The sequence below is a fragment of the Anopheles arabiensis genome, chromosome 3 (assembly GCF_016920715.1).
Source record: "Anopheles arabiensis isolate DONGOLA chromosome 3, AaraD3, whole genome shotgun sequence".
Lineage (NCBI taxonomy): Eukaryota > Metazoa > Arthropoda > Insecta > Diptera > Culicidae > Anopheles > Anopheles arabiensis.
In genome coordinates, this window is record NC_053518.1 from 30657995 (window position 1) to 30678718 (window position 20724).

General features: G+C 44.5%; 1 protein-coding gene across 4 annotated transcripts in view; it reads left to right on the top strand.

Annotated features, from left to right (window-relative positions):
• The window catches only part of LOC120904683 (P protein-like), a 60567-nt gene that overhangs the window by 10939 nt on the left and 28904 nt on the right, over positions 1 to 20724 (top strand). Inside the window, exons 1-2 of one of the 4 annotated variants that reach the window (XM_040314890.1) lie at positions 12901 to 13091; positions 18702 to 19345. The exons of 1 other annotated variant lie outside the window; for it this stretch is intronic. In XM_040314890.1, the coding sequence (XP_040170824.1) occupies positions 19266 to 19345 (80 nt within the window). In that variant the 5' untranslated portion in view covers positions 12901 to 13091; positions 18702 to 19265. Of the gene's footprint in view, positions 1 to 12900; positions 13092 to 18701; positions 19346 to 20724 lie in introns of those variants that run through there. 2 more of the 4 variants (XM_040314889.1, XM_040314886.1) reach the window with 2 other exon arrangements.

Genomic DNA, 20724 nt, shown 5'->3' on the forward strand with positions numbered 1-20724 from the left:
ACACAAACGGTCGGATCCCGTTGACTGCCCGTTGATTGACGGTAAATGATGGTCATTTGGAGTCTGGAACGCGTTTGGGTGAAGCTGTGGACGGCGGCTGCTACGGTCTGGTCGACGGCAGGTCCCATCGTTCCACCCATCATCAGTTGCGCTGGCCACGGGTGAATGATTATGATGATTAATTGATTTTCCTGCTTGTTGACTGCACGAATGCACTCGACGGGGATAAGCGGAGGGGGTGTCCATTCCTTTGCCGAAGCAGGTCAAGAGGTCGACCGAATGGGAAGTGGATGTGTAACATTGTGCACGTAAGTTTTGTCCTCATGAGCGCGGTGTTGAAAAGGGCCGAACGATGATGGATTGCCTGCCTATCGAGCTGAAAGATTCTAGGATAAGATTATAGGCAAAAAAGTTGCTGGAACTTAGATGAGATAGAGGCGATTGTTGCTAGAAACAAGAGTTTCTTTCAAAATGTCCTTCAAAACAATGGAAGTAGGTAGTTCATGGGTGATTTTGCTACCAGTTCTCGTGCGTAAATTTAAAGCTGCAATTTGCTATTGCTCATTGCTCAATCTCAACCTTTTACATCCATGATAGATATAAGACTATCACATTGAAATTTAAATTAGATTTAATAGTCCATTGCATGCCGCATCTATCATCCGAGAGCCTAAAAGCAATTACTTTTAGGCGTACTTTCAAGCCTGGTTCAATTATCATAAATTAAGGAACAAAAACAAAACCAATCTAGTGACACCGTGCCATCGTTTGGCCTCAATTTCACAACATCCTGAGACCTCCCGGCGTCCATAACTGCTGCCGTGCCGACTAATTAGAGCATATTAAGCGTCGCCCAAACGCGTCATTAAGCGGACGCCACCCTGTCTCACCCAGTCTCGTTGTACATTTTACAAACTCAACCGCGGTCCACCCACTAGCACAAATAGCGCGTAAATTGTGCCCAGATTAGGAAATCGTTCCGGAGACAAAACAACAACCGCGTCGCGTCGGAAATGGAAAGTTCAATGACGATTTAACCTTTCTCCCTTTCGTGTGCGTGCCCGGAGAGTCCCCCAAAAAACATCGTCAATAGAGCCTTAACGAGTCGCGGGCGTTGTAAATTATTCTGTACGCACGTTGGGAAATTGGATCTTGGATCCTCGTTCCGCCAGCGCTCGATTTAAAAGTCGGGCTAGGTGAGCTAATTGCGTGGACCCTCCCTCATCCAATTTGCCGGTTCTCTCGAAAGGTCACCGATCAAACATTAACGAAAACTTTTCATCGTCCTCTGCTTTTCGATGCGGCCGGTCGATTGGCATAGATGCTGATGTCAGCCAAATGTAGGCTGCAAACGCGTACGCCATCATACGCCCCAGCACTATCCTAATGTGGCCGTGGTGGGCTCCAACACAGATTGGAGCAATTGGTCGTACGGGTAGGGAAAGAAAAACAAACAAACGCTTCACTCGATAACTGGAGGTGATTGAACTGGGACGAATAGAGGAGAATGTTTTCCTGTTTTCCGTACCGTTTCCGAAAGGTTACTGACATTGCGGGATGCTCAAACAGCAATGATGTTGTCATTCAGACATCAAGACTCCCTGAAAGCAGACTCCTGTCCTTCACATGTCGGGAACGTTGCTGCGCAGTGTCGGAGGGTCGAGTAAATGACTTTCGTCTTTGGAGCATACTTGAGATTGAACGTTTTATTTTGCTCCCTGCAGGTGTACAGACATCGGGCTTTTGTCTGAAGTAAGCAAAGTGCCCGCTTTTCCAGGAGAATGAGACACCAAAATCAAAGAGGAAATAAGGTTGACATGGCTAACAAAAAAGCGCCCCGTACGAAAACAATCAACAAGACCCAAAGGACTCGTGCTCGCTCTGGCTCTGGCGCCGGCAAGCGAAACGGATCCGAAACAAATGTTAAGTCATTCGGAAGAGCCGTTCAATTGAAATAACTTCCCCGCTGAAGTGTGCAATGAGTCGGAGAAAAACAGATCTAATGATTTTATTATCGATCGGGACGCAAAAGCGTTCCATTATTTTCGATCATCTCTGCGTTTGATCGGGCGAACAAAAACAATTACAAAGTTTTCCTCTTGTTTTGTTTTTCTGATCTTTTTATCATCAGCGACAGCGGCTGGTTAGGCGGACAAACGAGAAGGCATCATTTATCTCCAGTATTTTGCAGGTTTTTTGTGCAGAGCTATTTTTTTGTTTTGGCTGATAGCCAAAAGATGAAAGGTTAACTTCTTGGAATTGCTACCCGGTAATGTTCACATTGGACCGTCATTGGGCATCGCTAGGACGATTCTTGGGAAATCAATGTCGTGACCTTGACATTCACGCCTCGGAACGCGGGCCACGGATTAACATTTACCAATTTACAGCATCGCGAAGCGGGTGCTAAAAGCGGATGCAGAAGCTGGTCATAATTTCACTTCGCTGCTCGTTATGCTTTTCCAGAACGATGAAGATTGATTTGAGCGATATGCAAAAACCTTCGTCTAGGATCTTGTTTGGGGGAAAATGGAAGAACAATTTCTCAAATGTTGGACGGAAAAGTTTAGTTACATTTTAACGAGCTCTATAGGAAAAATGTAGAAGAAAGGTGCTTTGTTGAAATGTTATTTGAATAGAAATAAGTTCTTGCAACTATTGTGACAGGGGCATTTGCAGTACTAGGTCGTGATTGCACTGATTGCGATAGTAGCGGCTTGATGGTCCGTTTGATAGACCAATCGACTCCTACAAGACCGAACAGAGGATGCATTCCCGTCCAGATCGTCCTATAATACGGTTAATATTCGATGTAGAACAATTCAAGGTATGTCTTATAAAGGTCAGTTGCTGCATGATCGAGGTTAGGTCATTAAGCCAACGAATGTTATGCAAGAAGAAGCTTCTATTGATTAAAATTCTAATTAACAAGTGTAAAATACTTGCCACTGGCTGGGAAATATTAATTATGCCGTCTAGAACGTTTATTACTCTTTCAGTGAAGCATCTCAAGCAGAAGAAACACTTCATGTGTACCACACTTTCCACATTGATTTGACACACTTTGCAGCTACGCGTCAGAAGTCTCCAAGGTCAGGTATTACACTTTGACTTATACTTTTTTTTTGTTGCTCTACCTTTGCTTTTGAAAGGGACAACCTTAAAGTGTAATAAATACACCAGCGCAGTATCATTTTTCCTTCCAGCGCGCTGGGAAAACTTATAAAGAAAGCTCAACAAAAAGCGTCCAGGCAAAAGGGTGTAAAGGGAGAGAGAGAGAGTATGTTTCTGTTGCCTTCATTGCCGTTTGCGTGCAATATGAAGTTCATGTGGCGTTGTTTAAAAAGCCAACCTTATGACCCGGACCTGGTGACACTTTGTATGATGCAGTTGGGGTTTTTCTTTCTTACTTTCTCTATGTTTCGTTCCTCACTTGCGCATAGCAGCGGGGCAAGCGCATGCGTTGCTAAGTCACGGCGTACGGCTTTCCCTTTCTTTCCTTGGCAGCTAACGGTGACGCGTGTAATCCTTACCCCGTTCACGGACAGGAAGATGCATACTTTCCGCATCGCAGGGTGTTTGCACTTGCTCCACCTCACACGGTGCCACGTTGCAGTATGCAAGGGTCGATGGGCAAACACGTGTACGCTTGTGAGGTGGCCTTTTTTAAGCGTGTTTGCTAGCCTTTTAGTTTTACGCTTTCACCCACGTGTCACGTGGGAGCTGTGATTGATGGCCGAAGCTCTAAAAAACCATCACTATAAAGGAAAATGTCCAACGGAAATGCAGCAACCTTAAATGTTGTTTTATGCTAATGGAGAAGAAAAGGTTTGAGTAAAAAATATAATAATCTAAATGCTCAGTGGAGATCATAATCAACATTGTCAGCAATTTTGAGACGAAGACAACAATTTTGCAATGCAAACCTTCAAAAAACGCAACAATGTTCCTCCGCCGGTGCTATCAATTTAGGCCAAGAGCATCGTTTGTGTCAACATGTGCCATTCTATTCCAATCCGGTTCCGGTTAGCTTCCTGTTTGCTACAACCAATTCCAAGCTGCAACAATTAATCTCATAGCCTCATCTACAGACAAATCGTGATGCACTTTGACAACGGTTCTAATTGTGCACAAGTTCACGAGCGTTTGTGTGTGTGTTCCGAGACTAATGGTTAGAAGAAGGAAAAAGAGAAGGTAAACCAGCAAAAGGTGTTCGTGGGAAGTCACACCATTTAATGCTACAAATAAGCACAGTGCTTTAGATCCAGTGTAGCGATCGCGCGCTCTCGACCGCATGAAGGATGCGGTACGAACGCATCAGCAAAACGGTAGCACAACAAAACAAACAACCGAGACGCACTTGCAACCATTGTCAAATGGCAGCCGTTGCGTTAAAAGTTCTCATGCGATGATCTCAAGATTTGTAAGTGCCAGCAGCAGGTTCAGGGCTCCGCCAGCCAGCGTCGCTGACTCATAGCCCCCGGGGCCGATCAATAGCGTCCGGAGACATTGAGACGGCAGTAAAAGCTGTGCACAAGCTGTGCAGTTGCGTAGGAAAATGCCACCGTACGTCAAAGGAGGGGCGACAGAAGCGAAAAGGCTACTGTTAATGTAGATGCAATCGTCTTAGCCACTTGAACGGGGAGCAGTTTAAAGGTTAGGGTTGCAGATTGGAGGTAAAATATTTTACAGTGCAAATGCTCATTAAGTTTAATGAGATGAGAGTTTAATTTGAAATTTATTTAACTATTATTGAAATGTGTTCACCATAAAATAAGCTACAATTTACAAGTATGCAAGCGTCCACAACGCACGGGTTAAATATTTATAAAAAAAAAACAATCCAATTTATCTTTGGCTGTTGACCTTTCAGTAAAGGTCCTTTCTTCGACCCATCACACAAAAAAATCACCTCCAAAATGAAGCCAGCTTTCGACATTTTATGTAAATTACATACCGTACCCGTTCGATGCCGCACTGGCGTCCCAGGCTGGGTGAAAATGTATGAGGGTATGAGCACAAAAGCATGTAAGCAAGTATTTATCCTTCGTAAAACCCTCTGACCCTCTCTGTCAAGGGCGTACTAACACCGGTGTGGTATTGAAAATTTCATCCACCAAACGGCTTTTACCGCTTGTTCCATGCTCATCGGAAGGGCGCAATGCTGGCCGCGCTGCAGTATCAATAATGCAGGTGGTTAAATTAGTGTGCGATGCATGTTGTCACGAAAGCGTGGCGTTTCGCGTGGAGGTCATCGTAATTAGTGGTAATCGAACCACTTGGGTTTACGGGGGTAGAAAAATCGGATGGAAAAACAAACCATTTTGAATTGCCTCGAAAGGGAGAGAAAGAGAAAGCAAGAGAGCTGACAGTGTGTTAGAATGTTGTATGGCAAGTGGATTTCGAAATTGTTCTGAATGCCGACAGAATCGTCTGGAATTTGGGAGGCCAAACACGCGCTAACGTGCGCGCCGATACGTGACTGCACTTTGATGAGTCTGAGGAACATCTTTTCCATGTTTTCCACGAACGCAACATTAGCGGGGTTTTTTTTGCGATTCGAATGAAATTCGAATGCGAATGAGATCCTGGAAAGCCGAGCGAAAGTGAAAAATTGTTTCCGATTACCTTAAGTATGTTGTTTTGGAGAGTGATTGCCCCTTGGTAGCAATTGAAACTTACAAATAGTATTTCGGATACGTTCTTTAACCTTATAAGAACTGATAATAATCTTTCTGATGCTTACAAAGATTCTTTAACAAGCTGTCAATAATCATAGCAATATTAGCAATATTTGCTTCATTATGTTGACTATGTTGTAATGCGATTTTAAGGTTTGGAGAATCCTGTTCTGAACTTGATATCAATTATCACGCATTAATTCTCAGGCGTTTATTAAATCACTACGAGCATTAGCCTCCTTTAACACTGCAATTTGTCTCACAGAAGTTTACAAAACTGTATAAACATTTAATCTCTAACCACTTACGAGCAACAGCGTCGTTGTTTGCACCCCGTAAATGAAGTCTTTTGATTCCGAGAAACTTTGGAGCGCTTTTCCAGTGGAGCAACGCCATCTCACGAAACTCGACGCGGTATACATTTTCCCTCATCCCACACACACAAACTCACTGTTAAATATTTACGAGAAAAGACAACCACATTTCCATCAACTTTTAAGTGGTCGTTACGCACTCCCTCCGCCAGGCTGGGCTGGCAATCAAACGCACATATTCATCAGCATCAGCTACATCTCCCATTTCTGCTTTGCATTAAAGACGTACCCACGTGCCGGCCTCATGATACCGTCGCATGGTCTTGGATGGGGCAAAGGAAAAGCTTCTCCACGGCAGCACTCTTCATTTGAATAAGCCATTTTGTACAAAGAGCAGCCGATGCGCGAATTTTATACCATTTTTTTTGTGTTCGTTCGTTCTCTCTGTCTCTATGGCGTTGGCGGAGCGAGCACTGTGGCCCATGTTGTAGAGTGGCTTCCGAGAGGCCATTGGTCTTCGGGAAGAAGTTACGACCGGTCGCCACTGGCTGTGGTCGGACTTTTCCCGGAATGATTAATCAAGCCAGCCGAACGAGCTGCTGAAAGCAAACTGTCGACGAAAGGTTCCCTTTCGTTGGTTTCCTTTTTTTCTACTTCGTTGATTTCTCGCCTCCCCTTTCTTTCACCTACAAATACACACACACACACACACACACACACACACACACACACACACACACACACACACACACACACACACACACACACACACACACACACACACACACACACACACACACACACACACACACACACACACACACACACACACACACACACACACACACACACACACACACACACACACACACACACAACTTTACTAATATTTGTGCGTATCTCCCGCCAGCCATGATGGTTTGGGATTGCTTTACGGTTTTGCTATGATTATTTGTGCTGTTTGTGTAAGCTCATCTTTGTTTGTGCGGCTTTTGGGCAGGAATTTCCGGCGAGAAATGCTTCCACTGATTTTCTACCACAATAAATCCGAGTGCGTGGGATTAGCGGAGAGAGGCTCCTCTCATGCCTCCCCGGTAGTATTTTCTCGTTTCGTTGGGTTTCCCATGCTTAAGATGCTACACGTGCCGTGTGTATTAGTACGTACAGGGACGCTTTCTTCGCCTGCTTCTTTGGGGAAAACATTTTGCTACATACCGTAAACCGCAACAAAAACAAGAGACTGCAATGGTTGGTACGATACACGAAGTGCGTCCATTCATCTTGATATACCTTTTTTGGGAGGAAATATTAAGGTAAAATAAAGAATACAAGCTTATATTTTTTTAGTGAATTGTTTTCCACAAAAAATGCCTAAACATGCCTTAATTTGTGGTGGGGAAAATATTTCACGAGGTTCATTAGTGCGAGCCACGTGGCAACGGTTTTAGTATGCAGAATATCAATTTATTCGTAACATCCAACCAGGTACCTTCAAGGTATGGTAACGCACAGATTTATGCCAAATACCGTGCAAATCCAACACGACATTCAACATCTTCCGAGGCCAACGAGCAGGGACGAGTTGATGGAGAATGGCATAAATCTGTTGCGGATGTCGCAAATTTCCGACACACAAACTGGGCGGTTCCCAGAATGGTGTACAGAGTCGTTGGCGTCACCATCGTCGTCGTCGTCGCTGTCACTGTGCCCCCGTGTGATTCTATTACGATGCGATGCGTAATGGGTTTTCGGTGGCTAAATTGATGCTAAACTGTAAGCGAAGCGAATATTTCACAAATAGTAAGCGTAGCCACGCTCTGAGTCGCCCGGACTCTTAAAGGTCGGATTTTCTTGCTCGTGATGCTCTTTCTACTTCTGTACCGGAAGGAAATTCAACAGAAAGAAGCGAACATCCTTTTCCAATCGTGAGAATCACTCAAACTGAGCAGCTAACGGCAGGTGCGAACGACCGGGGACCAATTCATCCAGACGGTTCTAGACGAACTGTGTCTACAGCTACCGATAGTGCTGTTAGCAGCAATCGAACGTGATTGATGCCACACCGTGTGACGTAAGAGGATTTGTCCAAGTGACGAAATCTATTTCAACCAGCCTGGAAGAAGATTAAACTCCGGACAGGGTGAAAGCGGATTCGATTCACTAGAATTCCCATCTTCTTGTCCCCCGGTTTGTGTAATGGCCTTATTTAACCGGTATTGTTTTACATCCTTTGACGCTGATGGGTTAGTGCGGTTCTTTTTGAGGAGATGGCAATCCATTGATTACATCAGGATTTTCGAGAGCCTTTCAACTTGTTGGCTGTAAATGGCTTTATACCATTTCCAGGAACATTCTATCGATGCGAAATTTCAATTACGTGGGAAATTAATGCGTAACCGAGAGAAAAGGATGATCGTTCCGAACTGGTTACGTTAACTAAGCGTTGATTATAATCAAATTGAATGCAATTAAGCATCGTCAATACCTCAATTTGGTCAAAGTTGATAGAAAGTTGATTAAAAGGCGATCCTTTTGTTTTAGTTAATTCTCCGAAAATGAGAACCTATATTGTCTTCTACTCTGGAAAGCCTGTATAGCCCGGCATGGTAGCCTAGGTCGTTACGCCTATAAGATGAAGGAGAAGAAGATATTGGCTATTCCAGAAAGTAAAAACAAAATAATAAGATGTTTTCAAGGTTTTCCTGAGAAAAGAGAGGAATTGTTAGAACAACAGAGCTATTGAATGTGCATAGACTGTATCGGATCAAAAACGACTTTAAAGTCCTGGTCGTTGGGCATCATTTATATAACGTCATGAACTATGAATTCTTAGCAAGTCTAGCTAAGTCTTTTGTTACGCAACTGAAGAGCTTGTGAATATCCTAAAAGTTTTTCGATTGCATCCTTGACTCCAAATAATTTCAGTTTCCTTGAATTTCTTGAAACCTGTAAAGAGGATCTTATTTTCTGAAAAATTCAACGTTTCACGTAATTATAAGCTCCCTGTATAAGGACCTTTACTTTGAAGAAAAGGTTTAATGCTTGCCTTTTTAATAATGTCTCTTCCAATTAAAAATAGCTCAATAGCTCTTTAGAATACTTGAATCTAATTATCAAATCAAACACGACTCGAAGGCACGGCTGCAACCTTGTCAATCAAATCTGCATCACCGTACATCGCCAGGTAGAGTTGCATGATGAAGCAAACAAAAAAGACTATTCCATCCGCTTCTATCATCAACCGTCCACCGATGCTCCGTGGAGGCGCGGGAGAAGATTTACGGTCCATCCATCACGCAACAACACGTTACAGGCCAGGGCCCTACATGTCAATTGAGTTGACGAATAACCCAGCGGCCCGCTCTCCAGAAACAGACCAGCCCAACCATATGGTTCATATGCACAATAGTGCACACTGTGTGTTTATGAAAATGCTGCCCGATACAACCAACGCGATGCATTTTGGTCGTTCTGCAAACACGTCTGCAGCCAGCCGTCAAACGGAAGGCGCCGTCGAACGGATCGCGTTCCGAAACGCCAGCCGACGTGCGCCATTGTTACCTTGTTTGCGCGTGATCATGTGCCACCAAATCGCCGTTGGGGACTGCAGGTTGGACGGCGTCCGATTGTCCATCACTACCACCGGTCTTGATCGTCTTGATCGTTCTGCGTACTTGGCCCCGCGCCGAACGGGGATGATGATGATGATGATTCCGGTGGCAAATGAACGGCTTAACGACAACCTCCCCATTTGCCGTACAAGGATTTATTGCACGTTTGTCCTTACGGAGGTGTTTGAAAGCGATCTTAATTATGAATAATAAAAAAAACACCAACCGACACTCCAACACACGCAACTTATTCGCCTACAGTCGTGTTAGTTAGGCGACAGTGTCACCGTGGTGTGATATTTCGATTGCAATTCACCACTCGAGTATGTTCGGTAGGATAAGGTGTACCAAGCGAAATCGATAGCTGTTTGTTTTGTTTTGTTTTATTGATTCCTCACTCACTCACTCACTTTGTCCGTCTCATTCTCACACGCTTAACCAAATTCATCTTCGCGTGTTGCGCGACATATTCGCGTATTCCGGCGAAGGTCGGCACCGTGCGAGCGGAGGGGATCACACGGCACGTGAAAAGACGCGCGTCTTCAGGTGTGCACTTGAAATTCCTTTCACCCTAACCTTCGCCGGAGCGATTTTGCACGAGCGCCACCAGCACCGGGCACTCGGTATTGGAGAGGGTTTGATTTGTACGCCACGCGGGAAAAGCGATCGGTCTCCCATTTTTGGTGCCCTTAATGGTGCCCGTCAGTGTCCGCGGAAAGACTTTTAGGGGATGAGTTCAAGGGTCCCCTGCAGGGTGAGCATGGTGAGTCCCGCGTTCGATCTTGATCCACATCGACCGCAGGACGCAGTAAGTGAGCTAAGGATGGATGCGTTTTTTCTTGGTTTGGTCTTTTGCTGTCGTGACGCGTCACGGCATCTTCTCACGCACAACCTTCGCCGCCTGTCGAACGCAGAACACATTCTAATAATAATCGCTACGATTTGGGACCAAGCGGGTCCAAGTCCCCGCAGCCGATTTGTCGTTCGGCTATTTTCGGTATTGTTTGGTGTGGCCGTTTTTCCGGCTTTGTCCAATGACGTTTGACCTCATTTCGATGAATGCTGAATGCACAAAAAAAAGTCAAGCGAAAAATATAGGAAAAATCTTATTACAATAACTTTAATAACCTCTTAAACGGTTAATAACTCAACACTTTAATTTGCAATCAATTAGACTCGGCATCAAGTACGATTTTGTGTTTAGAAAAACAATCAACGATACATTGCAACACTTTGCACAGCTACCCCCATGCTGTGGCGATCTAATTATGGTCGCAAAACAAACAGAGGATGATAGCTGACAGCTTCATAAATCATACCGCGTTTCGCTTGAAACGTAGGGTTGGGGTAACCGATGCACGATTTGGCAAGGTAGTGTGTGGTTAATTAATTTTTGCTCAACAATCTATCAACCCAATCCAATCGCTTTCCGTCGGATTTGCATAAGTGCGATGATGAATGTGTTGAGTGAGATTCTCATTTTTCAATTTCATATATTTATTTACTATCCCAGTTCGACTTTACTGTTAGGGTGGGCAGAAGCGAAAAGTGACGATGATGCGTGTTGTTTTTTGTGTTGTGTGTTTCATTACTAGCCTCGATTGAATCAATTTTTTCGAGTTGATAAAAAGTTAAAATGAATTGTAAGTTTTTATTTGCGACATCGAAAACGAGTTATGAAAGCCAAAAGGTTTTTTTTTTAAATGAAATTAAATTTTAATTGCAACCAATAAATTAAACAGAAAATTAAATTTCGCACGATTTAACATCGGGACACAAGAAACTCTTTTGTAATTAGAGATGATTCAGATAACTTTAAACAGAATTGAACCAGAGAAGCTTACAGGGATTTGAATATTTGACTCACTCTTTGGAGATTCATAGTCTGCCTGGTGATTTTTGTAATTCGTCTTCCTGATCTATGGTGAATTTGTGATTTAACTCCGTGAATCCTGCTGACTCGCCACTAACTCTTTGGTGATTCAACTCACTGTACTCTCATAAAGATTTAGTCTTTTGCGATCCATCTCACTATACTTTTCTAACGAATCACTTTTTTTTATCATTTTCGATCAAGTCTTGGCTCCTAGCGACTCACTATTCTGTGATTTTATTCACTCAACTCTCCATGACGACCAGCGATTCGCAATTTTACGATTTAATGATTCATGCTGACTTACTCTTTCTGACTTACTCTTTCATGACTCTACTTGTTTGAACCTCTATGATAACTCATTATTTGTAATTCAATTTCCACTCAATCAATATCTAGTCAGTGGGTCAGTTAGTAAATAACAATAAATGAGTCTTAAAAACTTTTCGTGCCCAGTGAGGTGGCCCAGTATCTTTGCTTGCAAAATTAAAACCCTTACCATATTCTCGCTCAGAGTGCACAGCACTCAGCAGATCACATGATTTCTTGATGGCTCTTACATGTCAAACTTCGTCCGATTCCAATGCTCTCAAGATGACCCTTGACCTCATCAAACATCACAATCGCTGCTAGTGATGCTATGCTCCCTAAGCTATAATTTTTGGCTTGCAAAGGCAAAGTTTTTGCCTACCGGCAATCCTCCAGCCATATCCCAAATTCTTTTACGTTCCATGAAAATAATAAAAACACCAACCCAACAACCTACTTCTCCTTCGAGAGTACCAAGTGCTTTGATCACTGCGCATCGTGTCATCATCAAATTACACCCCATTCGGCCCCAAAGCCAACGGAGCCAACAATTCGCCACCGCGCACAGCACGATTGTGCCAATTCGCTGCACCACGTGATTGCTTTATCCAGTCTGGGTGAGAAAAGTGTCATCTCCAAAAGTGAGACACCCCTTCTCAATGCAAAGCAGATGGAGCAAAAGAAGAAAAAAACGTCGCCCGAGCATAACAAAAAAACATACACTAATAATAGTAGTTGTGTGTACGATGACGATTCCTACTAAAACCCGGCGGTAACGAAGCACACGCATCGCCAAGATCGACACAACACCAGCACACAACCGGGCATGGCGGCACACGCTAGGGTTCCAATTGGGGATGCCATTTACTCTCCAAACGCATGGGTATGGGTGCACGACCTCCACTTACCGCCGTATCTCCCACGCCACCCGACACCTACCCCGGTGGGAAGATCTTTCCCTCCCCGTAGAAGCAACAAAAAAGGGCAGGGAGGAGAAGACCCGATCGACACAGCGCGGTCAGTAAGCGTAGTGTGGCTGTACACTCTCATATGCTTCTGCTGCTGCTGTTACTGTCTCATCGCGGCTCGCGGTGCTGCTCGTGCGACTCGGTTCAGTCCAGTTTTGTCACTCGCGCGGCTGGATGCGTGCACGGCTGGTTCTCGGTGGCTTTTGAGCGTTGCGTCGAAGTACGGGGGTGTTGTTACGTTTTTCTGTGTTGTTTCCGTGCAGCGATGTGCGTGCGTGAGTCGTCCTGCGAATCCTTCCCGTGTGCTGTGTGATTGTCCTGGGTGCTTTGGAAAGGTGACAACAAGGAAGATATTTAAATTGTGTATTTTGAGTAAAAATTGTACGGGTGCGCGTGTTGACGATATTATTATTTCAAAATGTGGAATTATGTTCGTGTACCTTCGGACCAAAAGAAGGATACCGATCACACCGGGCAAAGCAAAGTAGAACTTCGCTACCAAGAGTATCTTACAGGCACTGCTCATGCATCTCACTGTCGTGTCTTCGATTGTTCGGTGCGCTATTTTAAGCGTTACGGGAGACTTCGGAAAACTGCATGGTTCGGAAAGAAAACACCACTCGACCGGCTTTGAGTTCGGTTCTCAGTCGATGCTTCAGTATTTGTGTGTGGCCGTGCGTGCGTGCGTGCGTTTTGTTCCGGGTTTGACCAAGCGAATGTGCGCCGCCCTGGGGTGATGCGTTCCCTATGGGTATGATGAGGTTTTCCCGCGTGGCAGCGCGTGGGTGATCCACGCATTCGACCTCATCGGTCAGATGATAGTTGCCTGCGTCAGAGCTTCTTCGTGCGGGATGGTACAATCCATTGATCGTCACTTTACATCGTCGCTCTATTTTGTTCGGTGTGAAAATCGATTGGCATATCTTCAACGCGCCTCCAATTAAACACTCGTCGGAAGGGATAAAAGTGGCCGGGCACGGGCATCAGCAAGCGAGCGTTGATTTTTAAGGGATGAAGTAAATTAGTTGCACTGGGATTGGTGGGGAATGGAGGTGAATTAGCAAGTCGCAGTTCCGCTAATGGTGGTTAGGGATGCAATTTTATGCCGTAAGTGCATTTGCAATTGGCAGTGCTTTAGAGTGCGCAAGTTAATGGCGTTGGAATTGCTGGCGAGTGATTGTGAATCTATTGGAGTCGTTGCAATTGCAGGTTTCTTCAATTTGGACATTGTATGAGAGTTACTTACTCATAGATACTAGATCCGTGATTCTTAATACTTTCTCATTGGATTGGTTTGGCACATTGGGTAATTCGTTTGTCGATTTGTAAATGGTTTGTTTTGCATTGTAAATAATTCAGTGTCATTAAAGAATGTTGCCCATTTAACATATTTTAAGTTGAAAATGAGTTGCTAGTGGGCGTGGAGAGTAGAGTGGGTTTAATTACTAAAGGATGAGTCGCTCCGTTAGAATTAGATAGCTCCTTTATTTAATGAATCCCAAGGAAGTGAGTAAAATCTCCAAAAATTAGTACAACCTTTTGTACATCATAAACTAACCCAAAAGTGCTACTATTATTATCTTTAAATCCTCCAGCAACTTATCAATTCATTTTTTTTGCAAGATCTAGTTTGGTTAATTTCACTTAACCAAGATTTTTATCAATATACCCTACAAGCGGTGTGCAACGATAGAAACTCTTTCGCTAGAGAACACATCACTGTGCGATCTGTTTCACCCAATCTACCAGATTGACAGTTCCATTTGTTCTAACCATCGATGGTTGAGATGTGTTTATCAGGCTTGCCATCTGTGTCTGCCACTTAAACCAAAAGCGAAGAGGCAAAAGCGGGTCCTCGGGCCGATTGAAGCAACGAGCCCGAACGACTATGGCCCAAGGCGGTGAAACCCTCAGCCCGATCCGTTACAAATCAATGAACTCAATTTGAGCTAATTAACGTCTCTCTATACATATGTTCCAGTTGTTTGTACCATAAAATAAATTAAGTTCTAAGGACTGCCCGGGGAGGGACCTGTGTGATCTCTCTCACCGCGTCACTCACTGCGACGAATTGTTTTGATTGTTTTGAACTCCCAACAGTTGAAATCAGTCCAAAAACCCGCATACATATCGGAAATTCAGTTCGGGTCAGACGTTGTTTTGTAACACGCCTGCGTATGTGTGTGTGTTGTGATCTTAATCGAATGAATTGCTGCGGTACATAAAAGTTTCTGTCGCGTCATAAATTAGTGCTCGCTATATCCTTCGGTTTTACTTTAGGAATCGCTGGAAGGTGCTATTCCTTGCTCGGTGCTGTAATGCGTCGCGCGACGGTGAATTATGATTACGGCCGATAAGTAAATTATCTCTGCCAGGGCAAAACCGGGTTCTCAGGATAATGGGTTAATCCCGCCGTGAAGCGTCACAAATCCACAATTTGTGTTACGGCTGGATAAAGCCTTATTTGGGCGCGCCACGGTGCAACGGCCTTGTACCCGGAAGATTTGTATCCGAAAATGTGTATTTTCAATTGCGGAAGGTTGAAGACAATGTATGTTGGTTGTATTTTTCGAGCCTCATTAATATGTCATCATCAAAGACACTCGCAAAAACCTTGATCTTAACATTGAAAGGTGACGACTTGCCGTTTGTCCCACACTCTGCCCCCTTTTAGCCCTAGCCAAAATGGAGCCCCGCATGTATAAGACGCTACCGGCGCACTATCAACCTTGCCACATTTCCGATCTATCAAGCGGGAAGATGCTGCTCGTTGCATTTATCCGACACAGGGAAATCCGGCAACTAGCGGCCACCATGCGCGTGCCACCACCACCACCACGCCACGGTGGTTCCGGTGCACTGCTTTGGCAGACCTTGCGTTGCATACTAATTTTGCACCAGCGTGGAAGCATCATACGGGTGGTTGTTTTTTTCGTAGTGTCTATTGTTCGAGAGCATATGCATACGGGTGTCGATTACACCCGGCTTGAATTTAATCGTTTTTACACGACTTCGCTTAGTGGGTAAGATCCGAGATACTGCAGACACGCCACGGTGGGACACATTTAACGATCATGTGAACCCTCTCGTGGACTGGGCTTTTTAGCCATTGCTTAGCGTTGCGTTTGGAGTCCAGAGTTTGCAATTAGTTTTGTGCGGTCCCGTTGTACAAGGGGATTTTGCGTTTTGCACGCGAAACCGGTTCAAGATGCTGCTGTTGATCTGGAGGAGTAAAAAAACTGCCTTCAATTTTCCTGGAATTATTGGCTTGGTAGGTTCTTGAACAGTTTTGAATGGTTGAAAAAAAGAAACACACTTTGTTAATAACTTCTTGATTGGCTACATAACTCATCTCTGCGTGCCCTTCTTGCTTCAAAAGAATCTCGAAGTCAAAGGAACGGAAAATGCAAAAAAAAGACTCCCTGGGGAGAAATGCCTTCAGCAAGGTACAAGATGAAGCATCTTCAAATCGAAGGTGCATCTTTTTAAGGTACTGCCCAGTTGTTTCGCAAACGAAGGTGGAACAAGTAACTGCATATTTCAAACAGTTCAACAATCTTTGCCACATTTTTGCAATATCAATCCACCGCCACGACGCCACCCTGCCACAGCGGTGACAATCGACGCATTCAAGAACCAATCGTTGTGCTATCGGCTATCGGGTAGTACGACTCTATTACGCTCTGCAAGTGCCATATGAGTTGGTGCCACTTTTAAACGCATGCTAGAGACGCTACGATTGCCCTACAAGCCCGGCGTCCGAAACCTGTTTGAGACGACGAACCTTGTTTAGGAGCAAGCGAAGCACACGAAACACATCACACAATTTGGCATAGGTAAAAGACTTGATTGAATGCCTATGTGTTGGACACGAAATATAGACTATGTATGATTTGGTCGAGAAGAGTTTTGGAACAGCTACACAGGCAACATAATGTTACCTATCATGATAATTTGTGCATTTTTCAATCAAATTATAATATGTCTTACATGTGCATATAAGAGAGCATGTTTACAATAAGGCTATTTAGCAATAAATTTACACGGTTATTTAGATTTGTGAATAACCAGGTGTTAATGTCAACGGCATTCAATATTAATTTAAGCATTGAATATGCAAACGAAAGCCCCGCACATTTTATATGTTTCTTGGCGATGTTGTAAGCGAGCGTTTTTGAAAATTTTCCCAAACGAGCTGACAATATTTGCTGCACAGATATGCCTATTGAGAGGACAATCAATCAGCAGAAATATTGAGCTACGAGACATATAGTGAGAACAGACCGCTAAAGAGAATCTCAATAGCCCTCTTTTTAACACTCCCATTGGCAGCTACAATAGAGTTCTTAACACATGTTCGCCAAGTGCACAAGTGTCGTCTTGCATTCCTCTTTCAAATGTTGGAAATATTTTGGATGGAATTTTTTAAAGTGTCTTGATAATCATAACATCTACGATCAAATAACAACCCGAACACTCAAGCTACAATCGAGCTTTATCATCAATGTTGCAAGCAATAAGCCACCAAAGATCTTAGTTATTTTAAGTGTCATTACCATCACGGATAGACAGTAGCGCCTATCGCATACCACATTCACATCGGGGTGCCGCTTTCGAGACAAAAACCGATCAATCGTCAGCCTTTAAGGTATTTTACCAACGCACCAAGCGTCGGTTGTAAGCGTTTCGTTTAAACACCTTTCAAATTTGACTAATCTCTTCCTCGGTCGGTCTCGTTCGCTCACGGCCGCGCAGACACGGTACGGTATCCTTCCACTACCAGTCCCTTTTTGGAAGGGGAGAATTGCGACGCGTGATGATGATCGCTGATGATGATCGCGAGAACTTGAAATTGGATTTAGATTGGCTCAAGGAGTGAACCGGCCAGCCGGACCGAGGCTCAGACACAGAACCGAGCGGTAGAACAGCTGGAACTGGAATTCTCGTTCTCGTTCGAAAGTCAAGTACTAGCGTGGCCACATGTGCGGTGTGCTTGGCTCGCGTGTAGAGGAGATCTGCTGCCCACTCTCTCCACCCCTACCTTCATCTGACAGTCCTGAGTGTATATACGAGCGGCGTACGATTTGTTTGCGCCGTTCGTCCACCCGTCGACGTACAAAACCCGTTGTGCGCCTGCTGTGCACAGGTTCGGATGCCGAGGGTCTGTCGCTCAGTCGCTTGGATACCGTCGTTGATTACGGGAAGAATTTTGCGTCGCTTGCAGTTTCTTTCCGCAGCAGCGGCCCGCTTACACGGCCTGTTTGGAGTGGTTGCGTATTGCACTCTAGTGAATTGTGGAGGTTTTTTTCTATTCTTCGTTGCACTGCTTCACAAGTCAGTGAACCAAGGCAGTAGGACTTGTTTCGTAGGACACGGGTTGAGTGTAGAACGCATGATTGCGTTTCGTGTCGCGTGTGTGAGAGAGAGCGAGTGCAGTGAAAGGTGTGTGGGATCGAGTGTTGCAGTAGCAAAGGGCGTGCTAGTGATACGGAAAAGAACTGGTGAACTTCCTCGTTCGAGATGGTGAAGTTTCTGACATCTGGCTTTTAATGATAAGAACTTCTCTTCCTGGAAATGTTGAAGAAGCTTTTCATCTAGAAGCACCATTTAGCCATCAAGTTTGTTGCTAGAGATCACGATCGTTTTTGCTTCAAAACCATACCCAACTGGTACGCTAAATTGCACCGCAATTTCAGACATTCGGCTCGTTTTACTATCAAGTAGATCACAACGCACGCAGCAAACCGTTGAATAAAAGTAGCGGCTCCTTAGTATCGCTTGAAGATATTTTTTGTTTTATTTGCTTCATCAAAATACACCGCTGCACTTCCAAACAAGCAAAAGCGTCATACCGATCGTCGACGTCTGCACCGATCCAGCCATCCTTGTCAAGCTCGTGAACGGTGCATTGAACACATTGTTACCATTGACTTTCCATTTCACAGTGCATGAAGAAGTGGTTCGGTGTTGAGTTCGGCGTGACGTGCCGTGACATCGGAACCATCGGCGGGTAGAGAATCACTCCCTTCATCGACAAAAATCGGGCAATCCCAAGCCTAGCCTCCGAGCCCGTCCAGCAGAGCATGACGAGGCCCTTTCCGATCGGGTTCGTCTCTTAGTGTACGTGTGCAAGTGCGCGCGCGATAGTGATGGAGTGAATTGCTGGTGTATTTGAATTTTGAAAAAGTGTACCCCGTACGCAACGATTCCGGAAGCCAAACGGGACGAAGTTTCTGGTTTTTTAATCGAACCGGTGGAACAATTGGAAGTAGAAGAGACAAGAAAACACGAAATCCACACGAATCCTAGTAGAGTTACAAGGTGTTCCGACCGGGACGCACCTATACCGACGGTTTCATATACCCAGGCTGTGTTTTCTGATTCTCTTGCCTATCGTCTGTGCCTTCGCTGTACCGCGCCATCCCTACGCCCGGACAATCCCAGAGGCCCAGGGCCAGCTGGTGAAGCTATTTCGGAACCGGAAGATCAGCCACTGCCCGACGTTGGAGATGAAAGTCAAGGCACCGGCCAAGCGGATATTTCGGCGCCGTGTCAGTAAGCAAAGTCTGGACAGTTATCCCAAGCCCAAGTGAGTGTACATCAGAAAAAAACTACCTTTTTGCAATCGACCGAACAAATTATTCATCACTTCTTTGCACTAATAATATACAGTGAACCCCTCACGTCAGCAAGTAGTGAACACGACATTAAATTAATGCACGACATGGGAGAGTTTCAGTTGGATGTACTGTGTTGGGGTAGGTTGGAGCTGGAATAGCGTTTGTTCTGGAACTAGAGACATGGAATGATTTTTTTATTCTTGAAACATGACATAGAGTTTTTTCTATCTATATCTAGCTGAAGTGTGTACTGTTGATTATTAATGGTTTGACAGATTAAAAGCTTTTTGATAGAAAGCGTGACTTGACATTAGGCAACATAAATCAAGGAATTCGAAATCAGGAAACATTAAAGGTGTCTTTTAGTAGAACTAATACTATCTATTTTTAACTTACTCGTTTTTCATCAGATGGCGCTACCTTAGCCTACTAATTACATTACATTATTAGCGGTAGATGAAAATTATACAAAATTAATTAAAAACCTTCACATACATCCGTCTACCTACTTCTCATTTCTCTGTCATAACACAGCACAACTCAATTGAGGTGTCAATCGTTACGCATCGTTAAGGGTAAACGACATTCTGCTTAACATTCATTCATACATTCCACCCGAAGACAATGTCATTAATCATCACCGTGTGTGCCACTTGATCGGACGAGTGGCTTTCACGCCGCCCCTGGTGTTAATGCTCAGTGTAAACAATCGCAAAATCTTGCCAACCAAAGCCGAAGCGAGTTGCGTTTGAGCCTTGGCCCTTGGTTGTTTTTTTTTTCAAGCCGTTTGCGATGTAACAGCTTCACTCCCGTAGACCCATCCCTTTCTGCGTTTCCTGTCCGCGGCTGTGAAAGACGAGATTACGCTTTGCGTAATCGCAGTTGAAATTGAGTTGTCAAATTAGTCACATTTCTCTCAAACAAATTTGCAAATTATACACACCCGGCAGCATGGGGAAGCAGTTATCCTAGACCTGAATCGGAATGGGTGTATGAGGCTGGAGAAACAACACCAGCGCGCGCGCGCACACACAGTAGGACACGCGCAGTATCGTCCGCAATTTACGCACGAGCCGTACCAATCCACACCAATCCGTTCTCCCGGGCCCGATCCGTCAGTTCGCTCGCTCGAAGGTGCTGATGGAAATTTATGTGCCCGTCCCATCAAGCAGATTTAGTACAACGCAAAATACAACGAAACAAAACGGGACAAATTCAATTTACCACCGACAAATACCAAACTCCAGGGTTTGGATCGGGGTCCAAAAGGGCATACCCGAGAAGGGTTAGGCGACTGCTTGGAAGAGAGTGAAGGAGCGAAAGAGAGAACAAGATCGGTAGCACAAGC